We start from the raw sequence: 26,186 nt of genomic DNA, 5'->3' as shown, positions 1-26,186 counted from the left end.
CATAACTTTACATACAAGAATATCGCCTTCCAATGGCGGACCTGTCACCCAGCATTCACAGGGGGACAGAATGCATCCTATCCATTGTGCCAAAGCCTTAAGCATGACTTAATTGGCACATGCGCGTTGTGGTCTCCTGCCTGAGCATGCGCAGTGCTGTCCTGTGACCGGAGCCGCAGACTGCAGGTGAGAAAATGGCGGCTGGAGCAGAATAATGTAGTTAGTTGGCAGGTGGGATGAGTAGGGCCAGCGGAGTGGGCAGGGAGGCTTCATAAACACTCGGTGCAAGCCGTAGACCCATTATAAGAAACTAGCGGCCCGCGTTTGCAGCGAACAGACCAGCAATGGCTGGATCTCTCCCTCCGTTCGGCCTTAGGGGAGCGGCTGTGTAGCAGGGCGCATGCGCGGTTTCCTGGTCCGGTTAGCAGGAGGAGAGAATATTCTGACTTTCGAGGATAAAAGCGAAATGCTGCGGATGCTGGAAATCTAGAACAAAAACAAAAATACCTGGAGAAACTCAGCAGGTCTGACAGCATCGGCGGACAGGGATACAGTTGACGTTTTGAGTCAGTATGAGCCTTCATCAGAACAAAGACATATAGAAATGAGATGAAATATAAGCTGGTAGAGGGGGGTTGGTGGGATAGGTAGAGCTCGATAGGGGGCCAGTGATAATTGGAGGCCAAGAAGAGACTGCCAAAGACGTCAAAGACAAAAGGACAAAGGAGTGTTGACGGTGGTGATATTATCTAAAGGATGTGCTAATGGGGACATTAAGGGTAGAAAGCAGGACGAACAAGCAGCAGATGGCGCTAGTGGGGGTGGGGGGAAGGGATCGATATGGGCTAAAAGGTGGAGATAAAACAATAGATCGAAATAAATTTAAAAATAGGGAAATGAAAAGTATATTTGTAAAAAAATTATACACTGTTGGAAAAAGGAGGATCGGAAAGGGGGTGGGGATGGAGAAGGACATGAGTGAACCAGCTGAATTGTTTTGACAATCTGGCAGCTTCCATAGCCACTTTTAGCTAGTGCCGGCCCCACAAAATTAGCAGATTCATTCAACTCAGTTTCACAACCTGCCTTTGTGTTTTTGTGGGTTCTCTCTCACTCCATTTTCTCTTCTCTAAATCAGTTTCACAGGGGATTGGAAGGGGAGGATTTGCTGTGGGGAAACTGAAACCAAACATCACATCAGGATCTGACGGAGTTGCCCAATTTATTGTAACCTGAATATCATCGGATCTTGAACATGGAAGGAAAAGGCACTGTTCACAGTGGGGAGAAACTGTGGAAATGTGGGGACTGTGGGAAGGGATTCAGATCCCCGTCTGAGCTGGAAACTCATCGGCGCACTCACACTGGGGAGAGACCGTTCACCTGCTCCCAGTGTGGGAAGGGATTCACTCAGTCATCCAACCTGCAGATACACCAGCGAGTTCACACTGATAAGAGGCCGTTTAAATGCCCGGACTGTGGGAAGTGTTTTAAAAGTTCTGGTGCACTGATGACCCATCAGCGTCTTCACACTGATGAGAGACCGTTCAGGTGCTCTCACTGTGGGACTGGGTTTAGGCGATCATCTCATCTCACTGGACACCAGCGAATTCACACTGAGGAGAGGCCATTTACCTGCTCTGAATGTGGGAAGGGCTTCACTACCTCATCCAACCTGCTGATACACCAGCGAGTTCACACTGACAAGAGACCTTTCAAATGCCCAGACTGCGTGAAGTGCTATAAAAGTTCTGGGGAACTGATGTCACATCAACGAGTTCACACTGACGAGAGACCATTCAAGTGCTCTCACTGTGGGACTGGGTTCAGGTGGTCATCTCACCTCACTGAACACCTGCGAATTCACACTGGGGAGAGACCGTTCACCTGCTCCGACTGTGGGAAGGGATTCACTCAGTCATCCCACCTGCTGTCACACCAGCGACTTCACACTGGGGAGAGGCCATTCACCTGTTCTGTGTGTGGGAAGGGATTCACTCAGTCATCCCACCTGCTGACACACCAGCGACTTCACACTGGGGAGAGTTTGTTCACCTGCTCCGAGTGTGGGAAGGGATTCACTCAGTCATCCCACCTGCTGAGACACCAGCGGGTTCACACTGGGGAGAGGCCATTCACCTGCTCCAGGTGTGAGAAGGGATTCACTCAGTTACCCCATCTGCTGAGACACCAGCGAGTTCACAAGTAACTACACTGATTGGATGTTGTTATGAAATCACATCCAGGACTGAACCATGTTCATTGAGGTCTCTTTCTGCTGATGTTGTTAAACTCCAGGTCAGTTTTAGGGGCTGATATTCTGGATAAAAGTCAAATAAATCAGCTTTGTGTTAAAGTCACCGTGGGTCAATTCTTTTTAATCGCTCGAACATGAGTTAGTCCCTTTTAAAGGGATCTCTCTCTACCCTCTCTCCTCCATCCTCACCTCCAATAACAAGTGTGAGGAGCTCATGGAGCTTCTTTGTCACTAAGATTGAGACAATGCGATCAGCTGCTTCTGCTGCTTCCCTCCCTTCTGCTAGCCCACCAAGACAACCTGTCCCTAAAGTGATGATTGCACAATGTTCAGTACCATTTGTGACTCCTCAGATACTGAAATAGTCCATGTCCAAATGCAGCAAGACCTGTACAATAACCAAGCTTGGACTGACAAGTGGCAAGTAACATTCACACCACACAAGTGCCAGGCAATGACCATTTCCAACAAGAGAGAATCCAACCATTGCCCCTTGACGTTCAGTAGCATTACCATCACTGAATCCCCCACCAACAACATCCTGGGGGTTACCATTTACCAGAAACCAAACTGATCTAGCCATATAAATACTGTGACTATAAGTGCAGGTCAGAGGCTAGGAATTCTGTGGTGAGTAATTTACCTCCTGATTCCCTAAATCCTGTCCACAAGGCAAAAGTCAGGAGTGTGATGGAATACTCCCCAATTGTCTGGACGAATGCAGCTCCCATGATACTCAAGAAGCTTGACACCATCCAGGACAAAGCGGGCTGCTTGATTCACTGCCCTCCACCACCAATGCACAGTAGCAGCAGTGTGTACCATCTACAAGATACATTGCAGGAATTCACCAAGGCTCCTTAGACAGCACCTTCTAAATCCAAGACCACTCCCATCTAGGAGGACAAGGGAAGCAGATATATGGGAACACCATATAAGTTCCCCTCCAGGTCACTCACCATCCTGACTTGGAAATATATCGCTATTCCTTTGCTTTTGCTGGGTCAAAATCCTGGAATCCCCTTCCTGACAGCACTGTGGGTGTACCTACACCACATGGACTGCAGCGATTCAAGAAGGCAGCTCACCACCTCCTTCTCAAGGGCAACAAGGAATGGGCAATAAATGCTGGCCCGGTCAGCGAAGCCCATATCCCGGGAATGAACGATAAAGAAAAAGAGTGAAGATGTTATTGTCCACAACCAAAGCTCATAGTGGTAAAATATCTGATCATTCCAATTAAAATTCAAAGTATAGAACAACAGAAGTGTCATTCTGCTACAGACTTATGAATAAAGATTGACCATCAATCATTAGATCATGAGAGACTGGAACAGGAGTAGGCCAGTCGGCCCAGTGAACCTGCTTCACCATTCTGTAAGGACATGGCTGATCTTATCATGACCTTAACACCACTTTCATGCATGTCCCCATAATCCATAACTCCCTTGTCGATCAAAAATCTATGTAATCCAGTCCTGAATATATTTAATGACAGAGCCTCCACTGTGCCCTGGAAAGAAAATTCCAAAGACTGACAACCTTCTGAGAAAACAAATTCCTCATCATCTCCATGTGAAATGCATGGCCCCTTAAACCATGCTCTTTCATTCTGGGTTCCCTCAAGAGAATAACATGCTCTCAGCATCTACCCTGCCACATCCCTTTCAAACTTTTGCAGGTTTCAATACGCTCACCTTTCATTCTTCTAAACTCCCTCAAACCTTCCTCAAAAGAGAACAGCTCCATCCGAGGAATCAAATGAACAATGAGCAGGAGTAGGACATTCAACCCCTCTCCAGCTCAACAGCTAAATCCATCTATCCACTGTAACTCTAACGTACCTTTTTTTCCCTTTCATCTCCTTTCTACTGTTCTCACACCACTTTGAAAATCAAACCTTTCCAAATATAAGATCTCTCATTTTTCCATCTTGTCTTTTGGGTCAATAAAATGTCATATCCCCACTATTCGTTTGCCTATGAACTCCTGCAAGATGCAAACATTTTTTTGTCACCTCTGACTCCCCTTTGATATTCAAACAATCTCCCAACCTATCTAAGAAGGCACATGTTATTTAGTTGTATTTAGTTGTACATCAAACTTAACACCTATCATCTGATAGGAGTCAGACAACCTGACTCCTATCAAACTCCTGTCCAGCTTAATTAAATCACACACACACACAGACATCCAGACTTCTTCACAGAATAGCACAATATACCCCAAAATATTACAAATAATAACAGCCATTATCACAACCCATTATAGAAAAATCCACCTTATTCCTTTGTGTTCAGCTCCTTTGACGTCATGGGACTGAGTAAATTCAGCGAGAAGTTTTCCCGTCATTTAGCATGGGAATTGGAATCAGGTCTGGGAGATATTGTGTAAGTGTAAATGGTAAAATAGCCCCTATTACCACCCATATTTTGCCTCGCAACACCATCTCTATCATCAGCACTTTGCAGCCTATCACTGCCCTTCTCTTTCTGCCTCTGACTCCAGGATCAGTTCATTGTGACATTTCACACAGCAACAAGAAAACAACGTTCCCTGATGAAGACCAAACCCAGGCGGCAGTTGTGGGAGCGCTGAATAACAGCATGTTTAGTTCAAACACAGAAGACATGTTCAGCCAATAACAGCACCGAGTGTGTCAGACATGAACATGAAGCGAACAGTGGGGTGAAATAGGTCAGGGAATTAAAACTAAAATATTGCTCTGGTGCAATTTGTCAACATGAATCTGCATTCCTTCTTGATTGACAGCAGAAAAACGCATTGCAGCTTTGCCAGAATCAGTCCAGTCGGGTTCATCCTTTCAATTCAGAGCTGGAAATGTCAGATGAGCAATTGGTCTGGAATTAATACAGAGGCAAAGTGAGTGAAAGGAAAAAAAAGAGACGGCCAGTGATAGGCTGCAAGGCCTGAGACATGAACTGACAACAGAGATGTTGGTGCAAGGTTCAATGTGGGGTGTATCACAGAATCACACAGTGCAGAAGAGGCCCTTCAGCCCATCGAGTCTGCACCGACATGTGAGAAACACCTGGCCTACCTACCTAATCCCATTTACCGGCACTTGGCCCATAGCCTTGACTGTCATGACATGCCAAGTGCTCATCCAGGTACTTTTTAAAGGATGTGAGGCAACCCGCCTCCACCACCCTCCCAGGCAGCGCATTCCAAACCATCACCACCCTCTGCATAAAAAGGTTTTGCCTCACATCCCCCCTAAACCTCCCGCCCCCTCACCTTGAACTTGTGTCCCCTCATGACTGACATTTCAACTAAGGGGAACAGCTGCTCCCTATCCACTATGTCCATGCCTCTCATAATCTTGTACACCTCAATCAGGTCACCCCTCAGTCTTCTCTGCTCCAAAGAAAACAGCCCAAGTCTATCCAACCTCTCTTCATAACTTAAATGTTTCATCCCAGGCAACATCCTAGTGAATCTTCTCTGCACCCCCTCCAGTGCAATCCCATCCTTATGGTAATGGAACCGGTTTTACTGCCGACTGTTTAAAGTGGCACAAATATCACTCCGGATCAACTCATCACAACTGCCCTTTGACAGCAGCAGCACTCCAGGCCGAATGAACTTATATAATTTCTATAATTTTATGTTACCCAGCACCACGGATGCTCTTTCCCAGTCATTTTGCCATTTTATAACCCATTCTATCGAAATGTACTTTGTTCCCTTGTGTCCTGAAATTAAGACCTGGAGTGAACTCAGTGAGAAGTTTTCTTGTCATTTCCGGCAGGAGATTTGGAACCAGACCAGTTGAATGACAGTTTAAATGGTGCCATTCTCTGCAGCTCATTGTGTTTTTGAGTGGAGATGATTTCTGTTTGTTACAAAGTGCAGGATGACCTGATTAACTGATGGAACTGGCTCCGGCTTCCCAAAGGTCAATTCCTGCTCCTTTGACTTTGTTCTATTTTGGTGGTAATACCAGTGAAGGAGATGATTAAAAAGCTTCAGCACTGTGGTACCATGGCTGAGAGGTCTAAGGTGCTGGATTAATGTTCCAGTCACTATGGAGGTGGGGATTTGAATCCCACCACTACCAAACTTTCAAATAACCCCCACCCTTGCTTTCTGGGTGTTTGCCTCTCCTTAGGCCTCTGTCAATCTTGGTGTATATGTCTCTCTGTGTGTCAGTGTAGCGCTTGTCCCCAAGGGTTGAACACATTTTTAACCATTGTAAACTTAATCCACTTTTATTATGTATCTTCATGGTAAATGGTACAGAGAATGACAACAGGTTTAAATGTTGCAAGAGGAGATTGACCCCCTCTAGGTTTTTATTGAATGGAGACTGCTTATTGACTCAGTGCCTGTACATTACACAGCGGAGGATGACTGAAATTTTCACTGAGCAACATTTAAACAGACAGTGGATTCACTCAGTGTGACAGTGTGTTCCAGTTCTATATATGCAATCACAGAATCAATTCCTATGAGCTGTTTTGAACACGACATTTCAAACAGGTTGGATGTTATACACATGTTGGAACTGATTTTCTTGTTTTACTTGAAATGAGTATTCATAAATCTATTTGTGTGGGAACTTGCTGAATAACAGCAGGACTGGCAAAGTTTGGACAAGATTTTCTTGCAGCCAAAGGACACAAAGCAGAACTATGTCAGTAATATAATTAGGAGCAAGAATGGAAGGACTCTACTTGATGCTGGATGATCTCAAACCACCAAGCTTTCAGCTGACAGCTGAAGGCGCCTCATGAGTCTGCCCAAAAAGCAGCTTGGTGGGCCACTGGTTAGATTTCAGTGCTTTCATTTTCTTCTTTCCGTTCCCAGTGTCAATGACATGTAAATGTTGTAACGAGCAGCCAATGACCAATTCAACAAAGACTCAAAACATTAGCTCTGCAGTTCCCTCCACAGATGCTGCCAAACCTGCTGAGAACTTCCAGCACTTTCTGTTTTAATTATCATTACCGGCTGATCATAACATAAACTAAATGATTGGCCATAATCAGTGGAATGAGGACAGAGTCAAACTTGCACTTGGATGGTATTTTGGGAACTGGAATGAAGATTGTTGAAATGCTTCATGCTGATCTGCTGGGCTCTCCCATCATTGAGGATGGGATTATTTCTGGAGCCTAATCATCCACTGCAGCTGCGAGGACAAAATCAGCTACCGATGCAGAATATTAAACTCCAGTCCAGTTACAGGGATTACTAACATCAGGAGAACCAAACTCCAACTATCAAAATGAACATGGTTTAGTCATCAATGAGATTAACAGCAGCAATAATAGTGAATACAACCTCTGGAGTGATTTGTGAACTCGCTGGTGTGTCAGCAGTTGGGATAGCTAAGTAAACGGTCTCCCTCCAGTGTGAACTCGCTGGTGTGCACTGAGGTTGGATGAAGACCTCTTTCCACAGGAAGTACAGCAAAATGGCCTCTCCTCGGTGTAAATTCAGTGGTGCTTCATCAGGTCAGATGACAGAGTGATCCTTTCCCACATTCGGAGGAGGTGAATGGTGGTCTCTCCGCAGTGTGAATACGCTGGTGTCTCAGCAGGCTGGATAACTGAGTGAATCCCTTCCCACACTCAGAACAGACGAACGGTCTCTCCCCAGTGTGAATTAGCTGGTGTATTCGCAGGTTGGCTGAGTTAGTGAATCCTTTCCCAAACTCAGCAGGTGAACAGTCTCTCTCCACTGTGAAATAGCTGGCGTCTCAGCAGGCTGGATAACCGACTGAATACTTTCCCACATTCGGAGCCGGCGAATGGTCTCTCCCCACTGTGAATTCGCTGGTGTCTCAGCTGATCAGATGACTGATTGAATCACTTCCCACACTCGGAGAAGGTGAACTGACTTTCTCTACTGTGAAACCGCTGGTGTCTCAGCAGGCTGGATGACCGAGTGAATACTTTCCCACACTCGGAGCAGCTGAACAGCCTCTCTCCAGTGCGAACCTGCTGGTGTCTCAGCAGGTCAGATGACTGAGGGAATCCCTTCCCATACTCGGAGCAGGTGAATGTCCACTCTCCAGTGTGAGTTCGCTGGTGTCTCAGCAGGTTGTCTGATGAGTGAATCCCTTCCCACACTCGGAGCAGGTGAACGGTCTCTCCCTAGTGTGACTGCGTCGATGTTTTTCCAGCTGGGATGGGTAATTGAATCCTTTCCCACAGTCCTCACATTTCCATGGTTTCTCCATGGTACGGGTGTCCCTGTGTGTCTCCAGGTTTGATAATCAGTTGAGTCCTTGTTCACACACACAACACATGAACAGTTTCTCTCCACTGTGAATGGTGAGATGTTTTTTCAGGCTGTGTAACTGGTTAAAGCTCTTTCCACAGTTAGTTCACTAGAACACTCTCACACGGGTGTGTGTGCCTTGCTGCTTTCCCAGTCGCTGATGTTTGAAATCTTTTTCCACAGGCGGAACAGATAAACATTTCTCCTTTCACATTAAAAGGCCGATGATATTCAGGGTCTGATGAATCGAGTGACTCTGTCAGATCTTGATGTGATTTTTGATTTGCCCCCCTCTGTAAATCCTCCCCTTTCAATACCCTGTAAAAGGATTTTACAAAAGTTATCACTGTTTGTACAGGATAGAAATTCAGAGCAGACAATTCTTGTTTCCATGCAACATTATTCCCTGTCTTGTTTCTCCAAAACTGCAAATCCCCGTCCCACACACTCCCCCTCCTCCCTGTGCTGAAATCCAAACAGAGATTTGCACAATTCTTCTCGTATCTTTTTAACCAAATTTGTACAACTGGAGGTGACAATATGTTTGATCATTCACTCATGACCAAACATTAACCTGAAGCCCCCTGACCGACCATACAGAATAGCAGGCATTAACCTTGTGTCCAAAATACTATGCGTGGATTTAATGAGTGATCATGAAGGTGGATTCTCCAAACCTCCCAGGGTTTCCCTTCCTTCCTTCTCTCCCTCTCTAATTAAGTTAAACCTGGGCTCACTCATGGTCCATTCTGGTTACTGCATCTCTTCCTGATGACTAATTAACCCCAATTAAACAGTGAGAAGACAGAAGACACTGTTTTCAGTCCATGCTTCAATCCCCATTCCCTAGATACCAACTCCATCCCTCTTGCTGGGAACAGTTTGAGGTTAAGCCACTGTGTTCAGAACCTCGGTGTTACATTTAATCTCGACATAAGCTTCTGACCTCATATCTGTGCCATCACTAAGATTACTGGTTTCCAACTCCGTAACATCACCTGACCTCACCCCTGTCTCAGTGCATTTGCTGCTGAAACCCTCATCGCTGCCATTGGTACCTCCAGACTCAACTATTCCAACACATTCCTTGCTGTTCTCCCACATTCTACTCTCTGTAAACCTGAAGCCATCCAAAGGTCTGCTTTCCATGTCTTCACTCAGAGCAAGTCCTGTTCCTCTGTCACCCATCTGCTTCCTGACTTGCCTTGGCTCCCAGTCAAGCAACAACTTTATTTTAAAATTCTCATCCTTGTTTTCAAATCCCTCCATGGCCCTGCCCCTCCCTACCTCTGTAGTCTCCTCCAGCCCCACAACCCTCTGAGATATCTACACTGCTCGAATTCTGGCATCTTGTACATTCTCCATTTTAATCGCTCCAGCATTCATGACCATGCCTTAAGTTCCCTCTTTCCCAAACTCTGAAACTCTCTCCCTGAACTACTCCCTCTGTCGACCACAGTTTCCCCCTTTAAGACACTTAAGTATTACTAAAAAAAAGACATTCTGTAAAAACTTTTTATCTTGCATTTATCAGGACAGATGCAAGAACACCAAATTTCAAAGATTATCTGTCAGGCTCATAATGTGTCTCACTTACATTTGCTAGGAGCTTCATATATTCATACACAGGGACCTGTCTACTGCAGGCAGAAGGAACAAGTCCAGACATGCAGCATTCTGATGAATCAAACAAAACCACAGGGGATGATAGCTCCCTGGTGCTTATTCTATGGCAATGACCAATCAGAACTGACTGGCCAACCAATCAGCACACTTTTCCCATGCAGTATAAACTTTGAAATTTGGTTTATTTTCAGCCCTGCACTCTCACTATTTCCTTTTAGAATGATGGAGATTTTCTTACAAGTAGCTGCTCACAGTCCACTTTGGCCAGGTCTTGTCTTATCATTTGAAAATCGGCCTTCGACCAATTCAGAACCTTTATTTCCAGACCATCTTTGCCCTTTTCCATATCTACCTTAACTCTTACTGAGTTATGGTCACTGTCACCAAAATGCTCCCCCGCAGACACTTCTTCCACTTGCCCAGCTTTGTAACGCTGCCTCGCTTGTAGGATTTCCTACTTGCTGGCTTAAAAAGCTCACCTGGATACATTTTAAGAATTCAGGCCCCTCCAAGCCTTTCCCACTTTGTCTATCCCAGTTAATATTGGAAGTTGAAATCCCCTACTATTATTACCCTATCATTTTTACACTTCTCTGAGATTTGCCAACACATCTGCCCTTCGATCTCTCCCTGACTGTTTGGGGGTCTATAGTACACTTGTGATTTCCCCCTTTTTGTTTTTAAGTTGTACCTTTATGACCTCATTTGAGGAACCTTCTAAGCTGTCATCCCTCCTTATTACAGTAATTGACAGCTTGATCAATATTGTGACCCCACCTCCTCTTTTACACCCCCCACCCCCATCTCACCTGAAAATTCCATACCCCAGAACATTAAGCTGCCAGTCCTTCCCCTCCCTCAACCATGTCCCTGTTACAGCAATGATATCACATCCTCATGTGTTAATCAACACCCTCAACTCATCTGCCTTCCTCACCAGACTGCTTGCATTAAAATAAATGCCATCTGGCTTTGTCATGCTCCCTTGTGCCTTAACTTGACTATATACGCTCTGCCTTCCATACTGATTTGGTTTTTCTTATATGCTTGCCTGTGCATCACCCCACTATACCGCCAGTCTGTAACCCATCCCCCACCAAAATTAGTTTAAATCCACACCCACAGTATGAGCAACCCCCACCTCCTGCAAGGATGTTGATCCCGTTCCGGTTCAGGTGCAACGTGTCTGACGTGTACCGGTTCCAAATTCCCCAGAAAGGGGCCATTGATTCAGGAATCTAAAGCCCTCCATCCTGCACCAACTCTTGGATAGCGATGGATTTTTTAATAATCTCTTTTTTACAGCATTTTTTTTATTTGTTCATGGGATGTGAGAACCATTGTCTGGGTGAGTATTTATTGCCTTTGCCTCATTGCCCTTGAGGTGGTGGTGGTGAGCTGCGTTCTTGAACCACTGCAGTCCATGTGGTGTAGTCCATGTAGCATAGGTAGACCCACAGTGTCATTAGGAAGGGAGTTCCAGGATTTTGTCCCAGTGACAGTGAAGGAATGGCCGATATATTTCCAAGTCAGGATGGAATGACTGGGAGGGTGCTCCCATCTATCTGCTGCCTTTGTCCTTCTAGATGGTAGTGGTTGTGAAGGTGCTATTGAAGGAGTCTTGGTGAGTATTTGCAGACAGGAAACTCAAACCAAACATCACATCAAGACTGGACAGAGTCATTCGATTCATCAGGACCTGAATATCATTGTTCCACCTACTCCACCCTTCTTAAACAGTATGAAGCCCATGATATTTCTACTTCTCTTTAGCTCTGAAGAAGAGTCATATGGAGTCGATACGTTGACTCTCTCCTCAGATGCTATCAGACCTGCTGAGGTTTCCCAACATTTTGATTTTTTTTGCCACCTACAAAGATGGCGTTGGCGCATGCTCCCTGCTGTACATTGCTCCCAATAAAGCTGGCATCCATTAACCCGGGTCTGTAACTGGGAGAAAGCTGTGGCCTCGCTCAGCACAAATGGGAAAACAGTCCACCAGATTGCTTCCTAGTGATGGTGACTGCAGAGGATACTCTTCCAGACTGCTTCCTCGCCAAGGTGACTGCAGAGGACATTCTTCCCAGAGTAGAGGGAGAGGGAGATGCGACAGGGTGAAGACAAAGGATTTTATACATCAGCAACACAACCAGGATTCTGACAGAACTTCTCACATAGAGTGAGAAAAGCAGCAGATACACAGGAACACCCTCATCTCCAAGTTTCCATCTCAGTCACACACCATCCTGCTTTGGGCATGTCTTTACTGCTCCTTCCTCTTGTGGAACTCAGACTTTACCTCATGGTCTTATGGGAGCACCTCCACTAGGCAGTGGTTCAAGAAGAAGGTGGCCCACCATTACCTCCGCAAAGGGTAACTGGGGATGGGCAATTGATATAATAGACTTGCTACCAACACCCACGTACCAAGAATTAAAAGCTTGTACAGAAATATTTGTTTCTTAAACAACACTATTTTTTTACTGGATCGAGGTAGGGATTGTTTCTTTAGCCAACTAATTTCCCAAAGATATAACAGAAAATGTTGGAAATACTCAGCTGGTCAGGCAGCATCTGTGGAGAGTGATTAAGGTAGCATTTCAGGCCTTTTGCCTTTGTCAGGGTTAACAATTGCCTCAAAATGATAGACAGAGGTCTGTCACACACACACGTGAAATCTTTTTTTCATTTATGAATATTCATTCACAGAATACTTAACAGTCATTTTCAGACTGGAAACTTAAATCTGCCATTTCGCTTTCAGTCAGGAGCAGATCACAGTTTTACACCAATCTCTGATTTGACAGCACGTTTCCAGCATTCACCATTGTTCTTCCTGACCCTAGACTCAGTTGTAAAGAAGCCTCCTGTTCTGTGTCTTTGAGCTCTGAAACTTGGAAGAGGGCAGCTGGGACACATTCCATATACACCTCAGGATTAACCCACATGGGGACTTTGCTGTCAGTGAAGAGAGAGATGGGAATGACCAAAGTGCTGTTTGTACCTGTCAGCGTGACCCGGATAAAGAAAAAGTGTGAGTAGAAGGAATGAGAAATGGGCCATTCCTACTACCCAAAGGACAATGATGGGTCATACGTTCCTCATTTATGCTTCTGATAAAATGCTGAGGGAGTTAAGTCTCACTACTTTTTAAATAACTTGATTGAGTTTTTTGACAAGTTTAACAGAGGGGGTGGTTGAGGACATTGCAGTATATGTTGTATATGTGGACATTGGATCAAGTGCCTTTTATTAATCTTGTCAGCAAACTTGAAGCCCAAGGGATCAAAACAGCAGAAGTAGCATGGATACATAGTTATCTAAGTGATAGCAAACAGAGAGCTGTGGGGAATGGCATTTTCAATGGAATGAAAAGAGGTTTACAGTGCAGTTCCCAGCGTTCAGCAGCAGGATCTCTACTGGGTTTTTTTTTTTGATTTAAAAATTACTGACTTATGTTACAAATTATAAGCTTATTTTCGGTTTGGAAACTATAATTTTTAAATGTAGGATAAATGAAAGAGTGCCTGGTCTGAAGGGAAGGTAGACAGGCCTGTGGTAATTACAGATCAAAGCGAGATCCCATGTTATGTTAGTGAAGCCATAATCTGAGATGTTAAAAGTTAAACAATGGAGGTCTTGTTAACTGTCTCTTGAGGAGATGGACTGTCTGTGAGGGTTTATATTATTAATATTTTTCCCCAGATCAGAGAAAGCTGAAGGCCACTGGTTATCAAGAGATAGTTTCAAATATACTTTTCAGATCAAGGGAGCGAGTCAAATTTCAAGATAAGTAATTTGCATTTCTTTCTGAAGACAGGTTGCATAGTGACAATGGAGATGGGTTGAGAGGGGAAGTTTTTTTGCTCACCATATTTCCACTGTAAATGTCAGTCTGGGCATCACTCTGTGCCCTCAGAAGCTTGTCAAAGCAGAGAAAGAATCTGACAGCCGCCTGAATAAGGAGCAGAGCACCATCAGGAACCAGGGGTGTTTCTGATTTGAAGTCATTATGCAAGAATGTGAATGAACTTCAAGCCCAGGCTGGGCAAATCCAAATTCAGATCTATGATGACAGAATTCTCCTCCAGAAGCAATGAGGTCAGTGACGGTCTGAGTATTTAGTGACATGTCCAGTACTGGGGTCATGATCCGGGGATATGGGGAGAGGGAGCATGAGGATTGTTTTACAGCTTTAAGGAAAGGATTAATCATACCAGCAACAGAGTTTTAAAATTCAGTTGAAATTAACTAATGGTGTTGATCTAATAACGCTGATGATTTGACTTTGTATCATCATTAGTTTAATTTTTAATCTTCATAAAAGGAGGAAGCAGGACTCTATAACTGTAATATCTTCAAGTAATTCTAATTATAGAGCTCCACAGTCATAATGAGAGGGTGAATCTGAAGGTTTGAACTCAGATTGACTCCCACAGCATCAGCAGCTTCGAACAGGACATCACCATTTGAAATTGAAACGTTCCATTTACAGAGGTGGAGAGATTATGAAATAATTATAATGAGAAGATAACTGTGGGAAACATTATCTTTCTAGTCTAGGAGAGTGGGGCCTGAATGTGTTTGATTCTGCGAAAGACTCAGAATTAAATGTTTTGCTTGTATAATAATGATTAAATGACAAGAGAGGAACGCACAGTCATAAAATGAAATAGGAAGTTAGACTGAACCCATTAGACCAAAATAAAACAATATATTTGTTGAAGAATTCAGTTCAATTCATTGAGTTATTCTAATGTTAGAGAGTCTCTGTAGTTTTGCCTATCTGGACGAGTTGTTAACTTTTGGTATCACAATGTTGTGTGAGAACATGTTGAAGACCAACATTAGTTGATGATCACATGTCGAGGTAGGAGGGAGGTATCTGAATTGCAGTGAGAATTTGGATGTGAAGGATCTGATCGACCTAAAGACTGAGCTGGGGACCATATCACAGAGTCTGCAGTCACCATCACCCAGTATGTAGTTTTACATAATATACATTCAGAATCAATCTGTGAAACCCTGACCTTAACAATTCAAGAATCTTTCTGAATGAGGAGTCCATCGAATCATCAACAAACCAATGTATCGTCGAACACAAGAACAGAAGAAATAGGAGCAGGAGTAGGCCATTCAGCCCTTCGAGCCTACTCTGCCATTTCATGAGATCATGGCTGATTTTCTACTTCAACAATATTTCGCAGCACCATCCCTAATTTAGTTAACCCTTGATAATATTCACACGTCATTTGAGATTTGTAGCTTTTTTTATTCCTCTACTTTATCTCAATGCCATTCTTTTGTCATTATCACATTTCTTATTGACTCACCTCCTGTTTCCCAGTCAGCTTTACAAATCATTCATTTCCTTTCTTTCTGTAAGCTCAGTCTCTCTATCCCTCTCTCTCTCCCTTTGTCCTTTCACTCTGTTCCTCACTGCATGATGTCCATTCACAATATCTCCCACAACTAACCAAGGGCTCTCTGTGACCAATTCTACTTCTGTACAGACACACTCTGACCAGCCACCATTTCTTGCTCCTCTACAGACCCTCCCTGACAAGTCATATTGTTGTTCATTTACAGACCCTCCCTGACAAGTCACATTTCTGTTCATTTACAGACCCTCCCTGACAAGTCACATTGCTGTTCATTTACAGCCTCTCCCTGACAAGTCACATTGCTGTTCATTTACAGACTCTCCATGACAAGTCACATTGCTGTTCATTTACAGACTCTCCTTGAACCATCACAATGTCTCCTCCATTTACAGTGAGCAGTCCACATTTCCTCTCAATTTACAGATTCACCCTGACCAGTTCCAATTTCTTCCCCATTTACAGGCACTCCATAATCAGTCAACAACGCTCCTTGATATTTGTGAACGGGAACAGTTTAAAGCGAGTAGAGGGTCAGAACCATAAAAAGTTGGGTGATTGCAGCTAACAATTTGTCTTAGTAAATCAGTAGGCTTGACAGTCCAGTGTCAATAATTTAATTTTTTTAAAGAAATACAAGATGAGCAGATTCTCTGTCCTCCACCGTATTTTATATTAATCCATCAATCAGAGTAAACATGCAAGTCCACTGTGTCCACAATCACTTACATGAGGTCAGCCCACTGGATGGAACCTTGGGCACCCTGAACTTGATCTCTGGTGTCTCCAGTCCTGACTGCCCCCCTTACATCAGTATCCCCTCATTTTGTACCCTGTCGTGATTCAGCTCTGGCCCCGGACTCTTCTTTGTCTTCTCTGCTGGGCTTTGGCAGGAAGTGAGGACAAGTTTAAAAAGCTGTTTGAACTTGTTACCACACTTTTCATTATAAAATTAATTTGTAAATCATTGGTTAGGCTGCATTTAGAATATTGAGTCAAATTCTGGGCATCTTACAACAGGAATAAAGTCAAGGCCATGGAGAGAGTGTGGAAGAGATTCACAGAGGGGATACCATGGATGAGAGGCTGCAGAATAAAGGAGGCCATTCGGCCCATCTTGCCTTTGCCAGCTCTTTGGAAGAGCTAGCTGAACAGTCCTCTCCCCTGCTGTTTCTCCATGGCCTTTCACTGTTTTCCTTCAAGCATTTCTCCAATTCCCTGTTGAAAGTTACTGTTGAATCTGCTGCCACCAAACTTTCAGATAGTGTATTGCGGATGATAATGAATGAAATGTTTTCTCATGGTGACCTGACTGCTGTGAAGCTCCTGTCTGTTTTCCTAACTTAGTTCCAACTTCTCTTTCCCATGAGGAGAAACTAGAGAAATAGAACAAAGCCAGATGAAAGGAGATGTGAGTAAGGATTCAAAACTGGATCAAGGACAAGGTCCAGAATATTACTGACACTCCTTGTTCCTCAGGATCTGTGTCTGGGGGAGAAGCTGATTGGTTTATCTCAGCATCGAGATGAATAACTACTGTCAGAATCAAACACTCTCCAGTCAAATACAGCACGGATTAGATACAGAGTAAACCCATCAGCCTGTCCCCCGGATACAGATACTGAGGGACAGGGAGTGTCCGGGACAATGACATTTCTCATTCAGTAAGGTAGAAATTGATCCTATATCTCTCGCATTAATCCTGAGCTCCACACAGCTCGAATCCTCCTCCTGTCTCCCTTCCTGTAACAGCACTGAGCTAATGCCACCCCATAATGAGCAGAGCTCAGTGCGAATGGTTATTAGGCACTGCAGTGAATTAGGGGAGGCAGAGGTATCTCAGAGGGTTGTGGGGTTGGAGGAGATACAGACCTGGGAGAGGTGATGGCAAGGAGGGATTTGAACAAAAGGAGGATAACATTAAGCTGCAGCCAGTACTTGACCAAGAGCCAATGTAGGACAGCGAGCAGAAGATTGATCGGGGAATGGGACTTGCTATCAGCGAGGATACGGGCAGTTTTGGGTGACCTCAGTTTATGGAGGACATGCTGGGAGGCTGTTTTCCCCCTGGCTGGGGCATCTAGAAATGGGCTCACATTCTCTGGATAATGTGTCAGCCATTTAGGACTGAGGTGAGGAGACATTTCTTCACTCAAAGGTTTGTGAATCTTTGGAACTCTGTAGACCAGATGTCTGTGGATCCTCAGTCGGTGAGTATATTGAAGGCTGAGATGGATAGATTTTTGGATTCTAAGGGAATGAAGGGCTGTGGGGATCAGGTGGGAAATTGGTGTTTTGGATTTTTTTATTTAACTCAATCAGCAATTAATTGTGCAGTAAACACTGTGAAATTCAGGAATGATAAGAAGCGTAGCTGTCAGGATTCCAGCCTGTCTGATCTGAATGCATTCAAAACCCGTCACCTTAACCACTCATTAGAGCAAATCCAAAATCAAGAAAGAGAAAAAGAAACAAATGGGACCAAGTTTACTGTAGTTCCAGCATTTTGTTGTTATTTCAGTTATTCTGTGTCTGATGTATTTTGCTTTTGTTTCACAAACCCAAGCCCCATATTTGCATGAATGTTGTTTATAGATGGCTACATCAGATAGTCATTCACATGTTGACTCTCGGAGGAGAAACTCAACCACTGTAATTCCACACCCTACCTTTTCCCCACAACAATTCATAATGTCTCTCCTTGCTCTGGACACTGCACACTCTGCTGAATTTAACGTGAGCTGGCCCAAGTGTGGCTGCTGCAGATCCCCTGAACACGTTTGGCAGTGGTAGGATTGGAACCCATGCCTCCAGAGAGACTAGAGCTTTTATTTAATGATTTAGACCATTTGACCACACTACCAGCAGCTATTCATCGTGTCCTTCACTGGTATTGCCAACAAAATGGAACAGAAGCAAAGGAGTCGGAATAGGTCATGAGGAAACTCGAACCAGCTCCATTAGTTAATCAGATCATCCTACCCTTTGTAACAAACAGAAATCATCTCCACTATTACCTTCACTGATTCAATGTTTCAAATGTTGTTTCTTTTTTCCTGTGTGGCTGTACGTGTTTGCTCAATGAAATGTTGGTAAAAGGTAATTAGATTGTATATATCGACTGAGAAAAATTAGAGGATGATTGATCATCCTCTCATTTTTTTTTTGAAAATTCGATTTGAAATCAGCTATTTTAAATTTTTTTGATAACTGTAAAAGAATTGGGAATCCAACTCTTCATTTCATTGAGTCAGGGAAACCTTGTCAATTTTCACACACTGTGCATGGACATGGCAGAAACTCCTGCACCTCTTTCAATATTGTTTTTCTTAACTCAGAGTTTACAAAAGGGAATTGGACAAAGACTTGAAATGGAGACAATAAAATAAGGATTATGGAAAGAGACAAAGAAATTGAGATTAAGTAGAAAGCTCGTTGTACAAAACTGACAAGGATATGTTGAGCCAAAAGACCTATTGTAGTGCTGTGCCATTTGATGATGACATTGTTAGATCAGTCTGTCTCCAGCATTCCTAATGAGAACAGCCGAATTCCACTTCTTCAAAACAAAGACCCAAAGTGCTGCTGCATGACGCCACCACTTAACATTTTAGTGAGGCCCATTGAGCTTTTCTGCCGTCTCCTGTTTCTGCAGTGCAGTGGTTATCGCATTTGCTTAACATGTGAAAAATTCGAAACGGGGAAGAACTATTATCAAAATATGTGGATTCACATATGTTGAAGACATCATTTTGCAGCTATGTGGCCCAGTCACTGTTTATCCTTTAATCAAAAACACATGATCTGCTCATTGTGACATCCCTGGTTTTGGGTGTTTCCTGAGCGGTGATTGGCTGCCGTGTCCCCTGCATTACAACAATAACTCCACTTCAGAAAGTACTTCAATAAAAGCAAAATACTGCAGATCCAGGAAATCTGGAATAAAAACAAAATGCTGGAAAAATTCAGCAGGTCTGACAGCATCTGTGGAGAGAGAAACTTGCTGAGTTTTTCCAGCATTTTCTGTTTTATTTCAAAAAGTACTTTGCGGCTGGAAAGCGCTTTGAGACGTCCACTGGTCAGGAAAAGCGCTATATAAATGCAAGTCCGTCTTTCCTTAATTATTTTAAATCCCAGTCCTCTGCTTACTGACCCTCATCAGTGGAAACAGTTTCTCCCTATCTGCTCTATCAGATCGCTCGTCCCCAATGACCCCTTTGAACAGCTCCATGAAATTTCTGTTTAACCTCCTTTGCTCTAAAGAGAACAATCCCGGTCTCTATCATCTCTCCACAAAACTGAGGGCTGAGATGAAGCTTTAGAAAATATTTTCAGTTTGTAGATTGGAAAATGGACAAGGAACCAAAACAGAAAAACCAGTCTATCGCTTTCTGAGCTTTTAGAAATTCTGTGGGAACCAGATTCCCCAAATGCATAAGATGCTGTTGTTAACCAGTGAGTTCACACAAAAGTAGCCGTTTTTAAATTAATTTTCATTTCAAATATAAGGATAAAATAATTAGACCTACCATGTATCTATATCGAGCTTATTAGAAGTCTATGAAGTCACTGGATTCAAACAAACCCATCAATTATTCTTTCTTCCTCAGCTCCACAGTGAGTGAGACAGAGAAAAGCTGAAAAACAATATTCTGGATGCCCACTCCCCTGCCAGCAGGAGGCACTGTCTGCAGCTTCAACCAGCGGGTTGCTGCTCAACTCTGGGATGTAAAATACTCCAACCCGGGCCAAGCCTCCCGATACACCAAACACAGATTCGGGTAAATGCCGGTAGAATATCTCCCGGTCACTAAACCTCTGAGCAGCATTCACACAATACCAGAGTGAATCACAAGCAAGAGGAACACCCACTTTCTAAATCTTTTCACTGGATGTGTTCAGTTCATCTTAAGTTCTGCTGATGGGAAAATAGCTGAAATAGGGTATGGTGAATAACAATTTGGAACCATGGTCCTCTCTTCCACTGCAGTACTGATCATTCCAATGTACAAGCTTACGGGGGCGATGATGAGCTTGATACTCCGATTTGCCTGTATTCATATTATAAGATACATCTAGGAGCCCTGAAGAAGGTGCAAGAAATATTTGCTGGAATAATGCCAGAACTGAAAAGTTATAATATCCAAGAAAGATTGAACAGGTTAAGAAAAGTTTGATGCAGGATGACCTGATCAAAGCTCTTAATATTATGAAAGGGTTTAGTAGATTTTTCCACTTGTGGATAGACAAGAATCAATATAGATTGGTCACCAATGAATCCAATGTTCAATTCAGAAGCAATGTCTTTAACCAGTGATAAAAACAGAAAATGATGGAAATGCTCAGCGTATTTAGGAATCTCTGGATTGAGAAACAGAGTTAGGTTTTCAGGTCTGTGCATGGATTCAGTACAGTTCTGCTGAAAAGTCACATACGTAAAATTAAAACTATGTTTCTCTCTCCAGAGACGCTACCAGGCCTGTTTCAAATTCCAAAATGTTTTGTTTTTATTCCAGATTTACAGCATTGCTTTTCTCTTTTCTTTGGATGAGAATGTAAAATGCATTGTCAGAAGGATTAGACATCCAAGCCCGAGCTGGACATCCCTGGTAAAGTCACATTGTGAAAACGAAAGCTGAATGTGGAAATGGATTCACTCGATCATCTGATTAGTTGACACAGCAGCAGTCACATCTGATGGAGGAAATTTAGGAAATTTGTGCGAAGGCACAACTCAGTTTGGACGCCTGTTAACAATCCAGCTTTAGAAGTTCAAACAATTTAATTCACAAATAGGCACATTCTTACTGACAAGATGGAGTTCAAATGTTCGGCGCATGGAAGGAAAAAATAACTTCACTCGCCTGCTAAGACTCAAGTGAATTTACATCTAGCTGTAGGGGTTTGCTCTGTTGTTAGCTACACCCAACACAGAACAATAGTGGAGGCTCATGCATTAATTTTATATCTTCACCCTATGGCAACAATCATCATCGAATGATAAAACATAACTTTACATGCAAGAATATCGCCTTCCAATGGCGGACCTCTCACCCAGCATTCACAGCGGGACAGAATGCATCCTATCCATTGTATCAAGACCTTAAGCATGCGCATTGTCGTCTTCTGCCTGAGCATGCGCAGTGCTGTCCTGTGACCGGAGCCGCAGACAGCAGGTGAGAAAATGGCGGCTGTAGCAGAATAACAGAGTTAGTTGGCAGGTGGGAGGAATGGGGCCAGCGGAGTGGGCAGGGAGGCTTCATAAACACTCGGTGCAAGCCGTAGATTCTTAATGAGAAACTAGCGGCCCGCGTTTGCAGCGAACAGCCCGGCAATGGCTGGATCTCTCCCTCCTCTCGGCCTTAGGGGAGCGGCTGTGTAGCAGGGCGCATGCGCAGTTTTCCTGGTCCAGTTAGCAGGAGGAGAGAATATTGTGACTTTCGAGGATAAAAGCGAAATGCTGCGGATGCTGGAAATCTAGAACAAAAACAAAAATAATTTATAATTTTTTTACAAATATACTTTTCATTTCCCTCCTATTTTTAAATTTATTTCGATCTATTGTTTCATCTCCACATTTTAGCCCATATCGATCCCTTCCCCCCACCCCCACTAGCACTATCTGCTGCTTGCTCGTCCTGCTTTCTACCCTTAATGTCCCCATTAGCACATCCTTTAGATAATATCACCACCGTCAACACTCCTTTGTCCTTTTGTCTGTGACATCTTTGGCAGTCTCTTGTTGGCCTCCAATTATCACTGGCCCCCTATCGAGCTCTACCTATCCCACCCACCCCCCCCTCTACCAGCTTATATTTCATCTCATTTCTATATGTCTTTGTTGTAATGAAGGGTCATACTGACTCAAAACGTCAACTGTATCCCTGTCCGCCGATGCTGTCAGACCTACTGAGTTTCTCCAGGTATTTTTGTTTTTGTTGTGAATTTCTACCCTGGACTGACACGGATGGATTTTGGAAACTCCCTTTAGAAGGGGAGGATTTACACACAGCAAACTCAAACCAAGAGAAATGTTTGTCTCTTCTCAATTCTTTCCTGGACTGACAGTGATGGATCTTTTCATAATCTCCTTTTTACAGGATCTTAAATTTGCAAACGGAGAAAACTCAAATAAAACATCACATCAAGATCTGACAGAGTCACTCAATTCATTGGAGCCAGGATATAATTGGCCTCTGAACACCAGTGTTGAGTTCCAGGTCATTATCACTCGCTGTGTAAAATTTCTCCCTCACATCCACCCTGTAGATCTTGCCCCAAATCTTAAATCTGTGTCCTGTAATCCTTTTACAATCAGATAATGTGAACAGCTTTGCTTTTAACTACCTTATGCAAACCTATCATAATCTTGTGCACCTCTATCAACTCTCCCCTCAATCTCCTTTGCTCCAAGGTGAACAACCACAGTTTCTCCAGCCTAACCATACAACCAAAATCCCTCATCCATCAATACATTCTGTTAAATCTCCTCTGCACCCTCTCAAGGACCCTCACATCCTTCTTACTGTGTGGTGATCATTGGTTTGCACACACCCAGATGATCTGTGTCAGTGTCAGTGACATCATCACACATCGGCAATTACACGGTGACATCATCCTGCTCCTCGGGTATTTCCTCAACTGGGAGATTTTTCCCTGACTCCAGTGCTTCTGATATCTTTCCAGCTGCAGGCTTCAGCAGGTGAGTTTAAAATTGACAACTGAAATTGTTTCAGAATTGAGCATTTTTGACCATTCACCTACAATTTGGAACTTTTAGTGCTGTGCTCTGTTATCTATGAGAGGTTCCATGTCTCTGGGCTGTTGTGGCTCCTTTACTGTGGATCTGATTCCATGTCCATCCATTGCTCTGTTTCACCTCTGCCCTCCCTGATCACCTTTCTGCCATTGTCTAACTTCCTCTGTCTCTAATAATGAGTGCATTTTAACTATGTTTAGGATTTTATTGTTCCTTCTGCCAACTGTGTCTAAATGAGGTTTCCTTCGCTGCCCACCCCCTGACTATGTGCTGCTGGCTCATCAGTTTTATCTTCCCACAGTATCTTTCAGAATTGCTTTTCCTGCGCTATAGTCCATTTCTCTTCCATGTTGGCATCGATGTTGACCATCAAATTCTGCCCACCCTGAAATGGTAATTAATTAATTCTGTTGTGAAATAGAACGTACCAATGTGTTTCACAGGAGTGTTAGAAAGCAACATTTGACACTGAGCCACCTGAAGAGATATCAGGGCAGATGAACAAAGGTTTACTAAAAGGTTTTAAGGAGTATCTTAAAGGAGGAAAGTGAGGTGGAGAGGTTTAGGGAGGATATTCCAGAGCTTGTGGCCTTGGCAGCTGAAGGGGGAGACACCAAAGGTGGAGCAGTTAAAATCAGGAATGCTGAGGAGGTTCCAGTTAGAGAACTCAGACGGTTGTGGAGGAGATTACAGAGGCAAGGAGGGAGAGACCACGGAGGAATTTGAAAACGAGAATGAGAAAATTAAAATTGAGGTGATCCTTAACCCAGAGCCTTTGTAAGTCAGTGAGCACAGGGGTGATGTGAATAAGACTTGGGGCGAGTAAGCAGAGTTTTGGATCACAGGGAGGCTGAATATAGGAGGCCGATCATGGGGGTGTTAGGATAGTTAAGTCTAGAGGGAACAAAGAACGGATAACAGGTTGAGTAGTTACATAAAGAGATATATGGAGTTTGGGGAAAAAGAATTTGATCGAATTGAATGGTGGAGCAGGCTCGATGGGCTGAATGGCCTACTCCTGCTCTTATGAATATCTGGTTCAGTCATAGATAGTTGTCAGGGAGAGGGATGGAGCCGGTGGTCAGGGAGTGGAGTTTGTAGCGGGGACTGAAGACAATGGCTTCGGTCTTCCCGATATTAAAATGGAGGAAATTTATGTTCATCCAGACAAGTCAGGATGGTGTGTGACTAGGAGGGGATCTTGGAGGTGATGGTGTTCACGTACACCTGCTAACCTGGTCCTTTAGGTCGTGGAGGTTGAGGTTTCTGGAGATTTTTTCAAAGTTCATGTTTGTATTGCAGATATCCTTTCACCCTCTGGCCCTCCCACCTCTCTCTCCCTCTCCACCCTTGTAAGCCAGAGTCTTGTGTAGGCCCAGACCAGGTGGCAGGTTCCCTTCTCTGAAGGGCATGAGTGAACCAGCTGAATTATTTTGACAATCTGGCAGCTTCCATAGTCACTTTTAGCTAGTGCTGGCCCCACAAAATTAGCAGATTCATTCAACTCAGTTTCACAACCTGCCTTTGTGTTTTTGTGGGTTCTCTCTCACTCCATTTTCTCTTCTTTAAATCAGTCTCACAGGGGATTGGAAGGGGAGGATTTGCTGTGGGGAAACTGAAACCAAACATCACATCAGGATCTGACGGAGTTGCCCAATTTATCGTAACCTGAATATCATCGGAATTTGAACATGGAAGGAAAAGGCACCGTTCACAGTGGGGAGAAACTGTGGAAATGTGGGGACTGTGGGAAGGGATTCAGATCCCCGTCTGATCTGGAAACTCATCGACGCTGTCACACCGGGGAGAGACCGTTCACCTGCTCCCAGTGTGGGAAGGGATTCACTCAGTCATCCAACCTGCAGATACACCAGCGAGTTCACACTGATAAGAGGCCGTTTAAATGCCCGGACTGTGGGAAGTGTTTCAAAAGTTCTGGTGCACTGATGACCCATCAGCGTGTGCACACTGATGAGAGACCGTTCAGGTGCTCTCACTGTGGGACTGGGTTTAGGCGATCATCTCATCTCACTGGACACCAGCGAATTCACACTGAGGAGAGGCCATTCACCTGCTCCGAATGTGGGAAGGGGTTCACTACCTCATCCAACCTGCTGATACACCAGCGAGTTCACACTGACAAGAGACCTTTCAAATGCCCAGACTGCGGGAAATGCTATAAAAGTTCTGGGGAACTGATGTCCCATCAACGTGTTCACACTGACGAGAGACCGTTCAAGTGCTCTCACTGTGGGACTGGGTTCAGGTGGTCATCTCAACTCACTGCACACCAGCGAATTCACACTGGGGAGAGACCGTTCACCTGCTCCGAGTGTGGGAAGGGATTCACTCAGTCATCCCACCTGCAGTCACACCAGCGACTTCATACTGGGGAGAGGCTGTTCACCTGCTCCGAATGTGGGAAGGGATTCACTCAGTCATCCCACCTGCTGAGACACCAGCGGGTTCACACTGGAGAGAGGCCGTTCACCTGCTCCGAGTGTGGGAAGGGATTCACTCAGTCATCCCACCTGCTGTCACACCAGCGACTTCACAGTGGCGAGAGGCTGTTCACCTGTTCTGGGTGTGGGAAGGGATTCACTCAGTCATCCTACCTGCTGAGACACCAGCGACTTCACACTGGGGAGAGTTCATTCACCTGCTCCGAGTGTGGGAAGGGATTCACTCAGTCATCCCACCTGCTGACACACCAGCGGATTCACACTGGAGAGAGGCCATTCACCTGCTCCAGGTGTGAGAAGGGATTCACTCAGTTATCCCATCTGCTGAGACACCAGCGAGTTCACAAGTAACTACTGTGATTGGATGTCGTTGTGAAATCACATCCAGGACTGAACCATGTTCATTGAGGTCTCTTTCTGCTGATGTTAATAAACTCCAGGTCAGTTTTAGG

General features: G+C 44.2%; 1 protein-coding gene across 3 annotated transcripts; it reads left to right on the top strand.

Annotated features, from left to right (window-relative positions):
- Positions 1 to 1,396: 1,396 nt before the first annotated feature.
- LOC121270503 (zinc finger protein 239-like) lies at positions 1,397 to 26,186 on the top strand. Of its 3 annotated transcripts, XM_041175838.1 has the most exons (3): positions 21,676 to 21,689; positions 22,614 to 23,215; positions 24,847 to 26,186. In XM_041175838.1, exon 3 carries the CDS (start codon positions 24,964 to 24,966, stop codon positions 26,083 to 26,085), a length of 1,122 nt encoding a protein of 373 aa, XP_041031772.1. In that variant the 5' UTR covers positions 21,676 to 21,689; positions 22,614 to 23,215; positions 24,847 to 24,963; the 3' UTR covers positions 26,086 to 26,186. The 3 variants fall into 3 exon arrangements, with proteins under 3 accessions (XP_041031774.1, XP_041031773.1, XP_041031772.1); XM_041175840.1 differs by lacking the exons at positions 21,676 to 21,689; positions 22,614 to 23,215 and adding an exon at positions 1,397 to 2,205 and having other exon boundaries at positions 24,990 to 26,186; XM_041175839.1 differs by lacking the exon at positions 22,614 to 23,215 and having other exon boundaries at positions 21,637 to 21,689.

The sequence above is a fragment of the Carcharodon carcharias genome, chromosome 27, assembly GCF_017639515.1.
Source record: "Carcharodon carcharias isolate sCarCar2 chromosome 27, sCarCar2.pri, whole genome shotgun sequence".
Classification (NCBI taxonomy): Eukaryota; Metazoa; Chordata; class Chondrichthyes; order Lamniformes; family Lamnidae; genus Carcharodon; species Carcharodon carcharias.
The sequence above is the reverse complement of the archived record's forward strand: the minus strand, read 5'-3'. Positions and strand labels throughout refer to the sequence as shown.

What these genes read in the sequence shown, in the direction of transcription:
- LOC121270503 (XM_041175840.1), top strand. Translation starts at nt 1,511, where the DNA reads ATGACCCATCAGCGTCTTCACACTGATGAGAGACCGTTCAGGTGCTCT. An exon ending in AGACACCAGCGAGTTCACAA is followed by an intron (nt 2,206 to 24,989) that starts GTAACTACACTG and finishes CACCGTTCACAG; the next exon opens with TGGGGAGAAACTGTGGAAAT.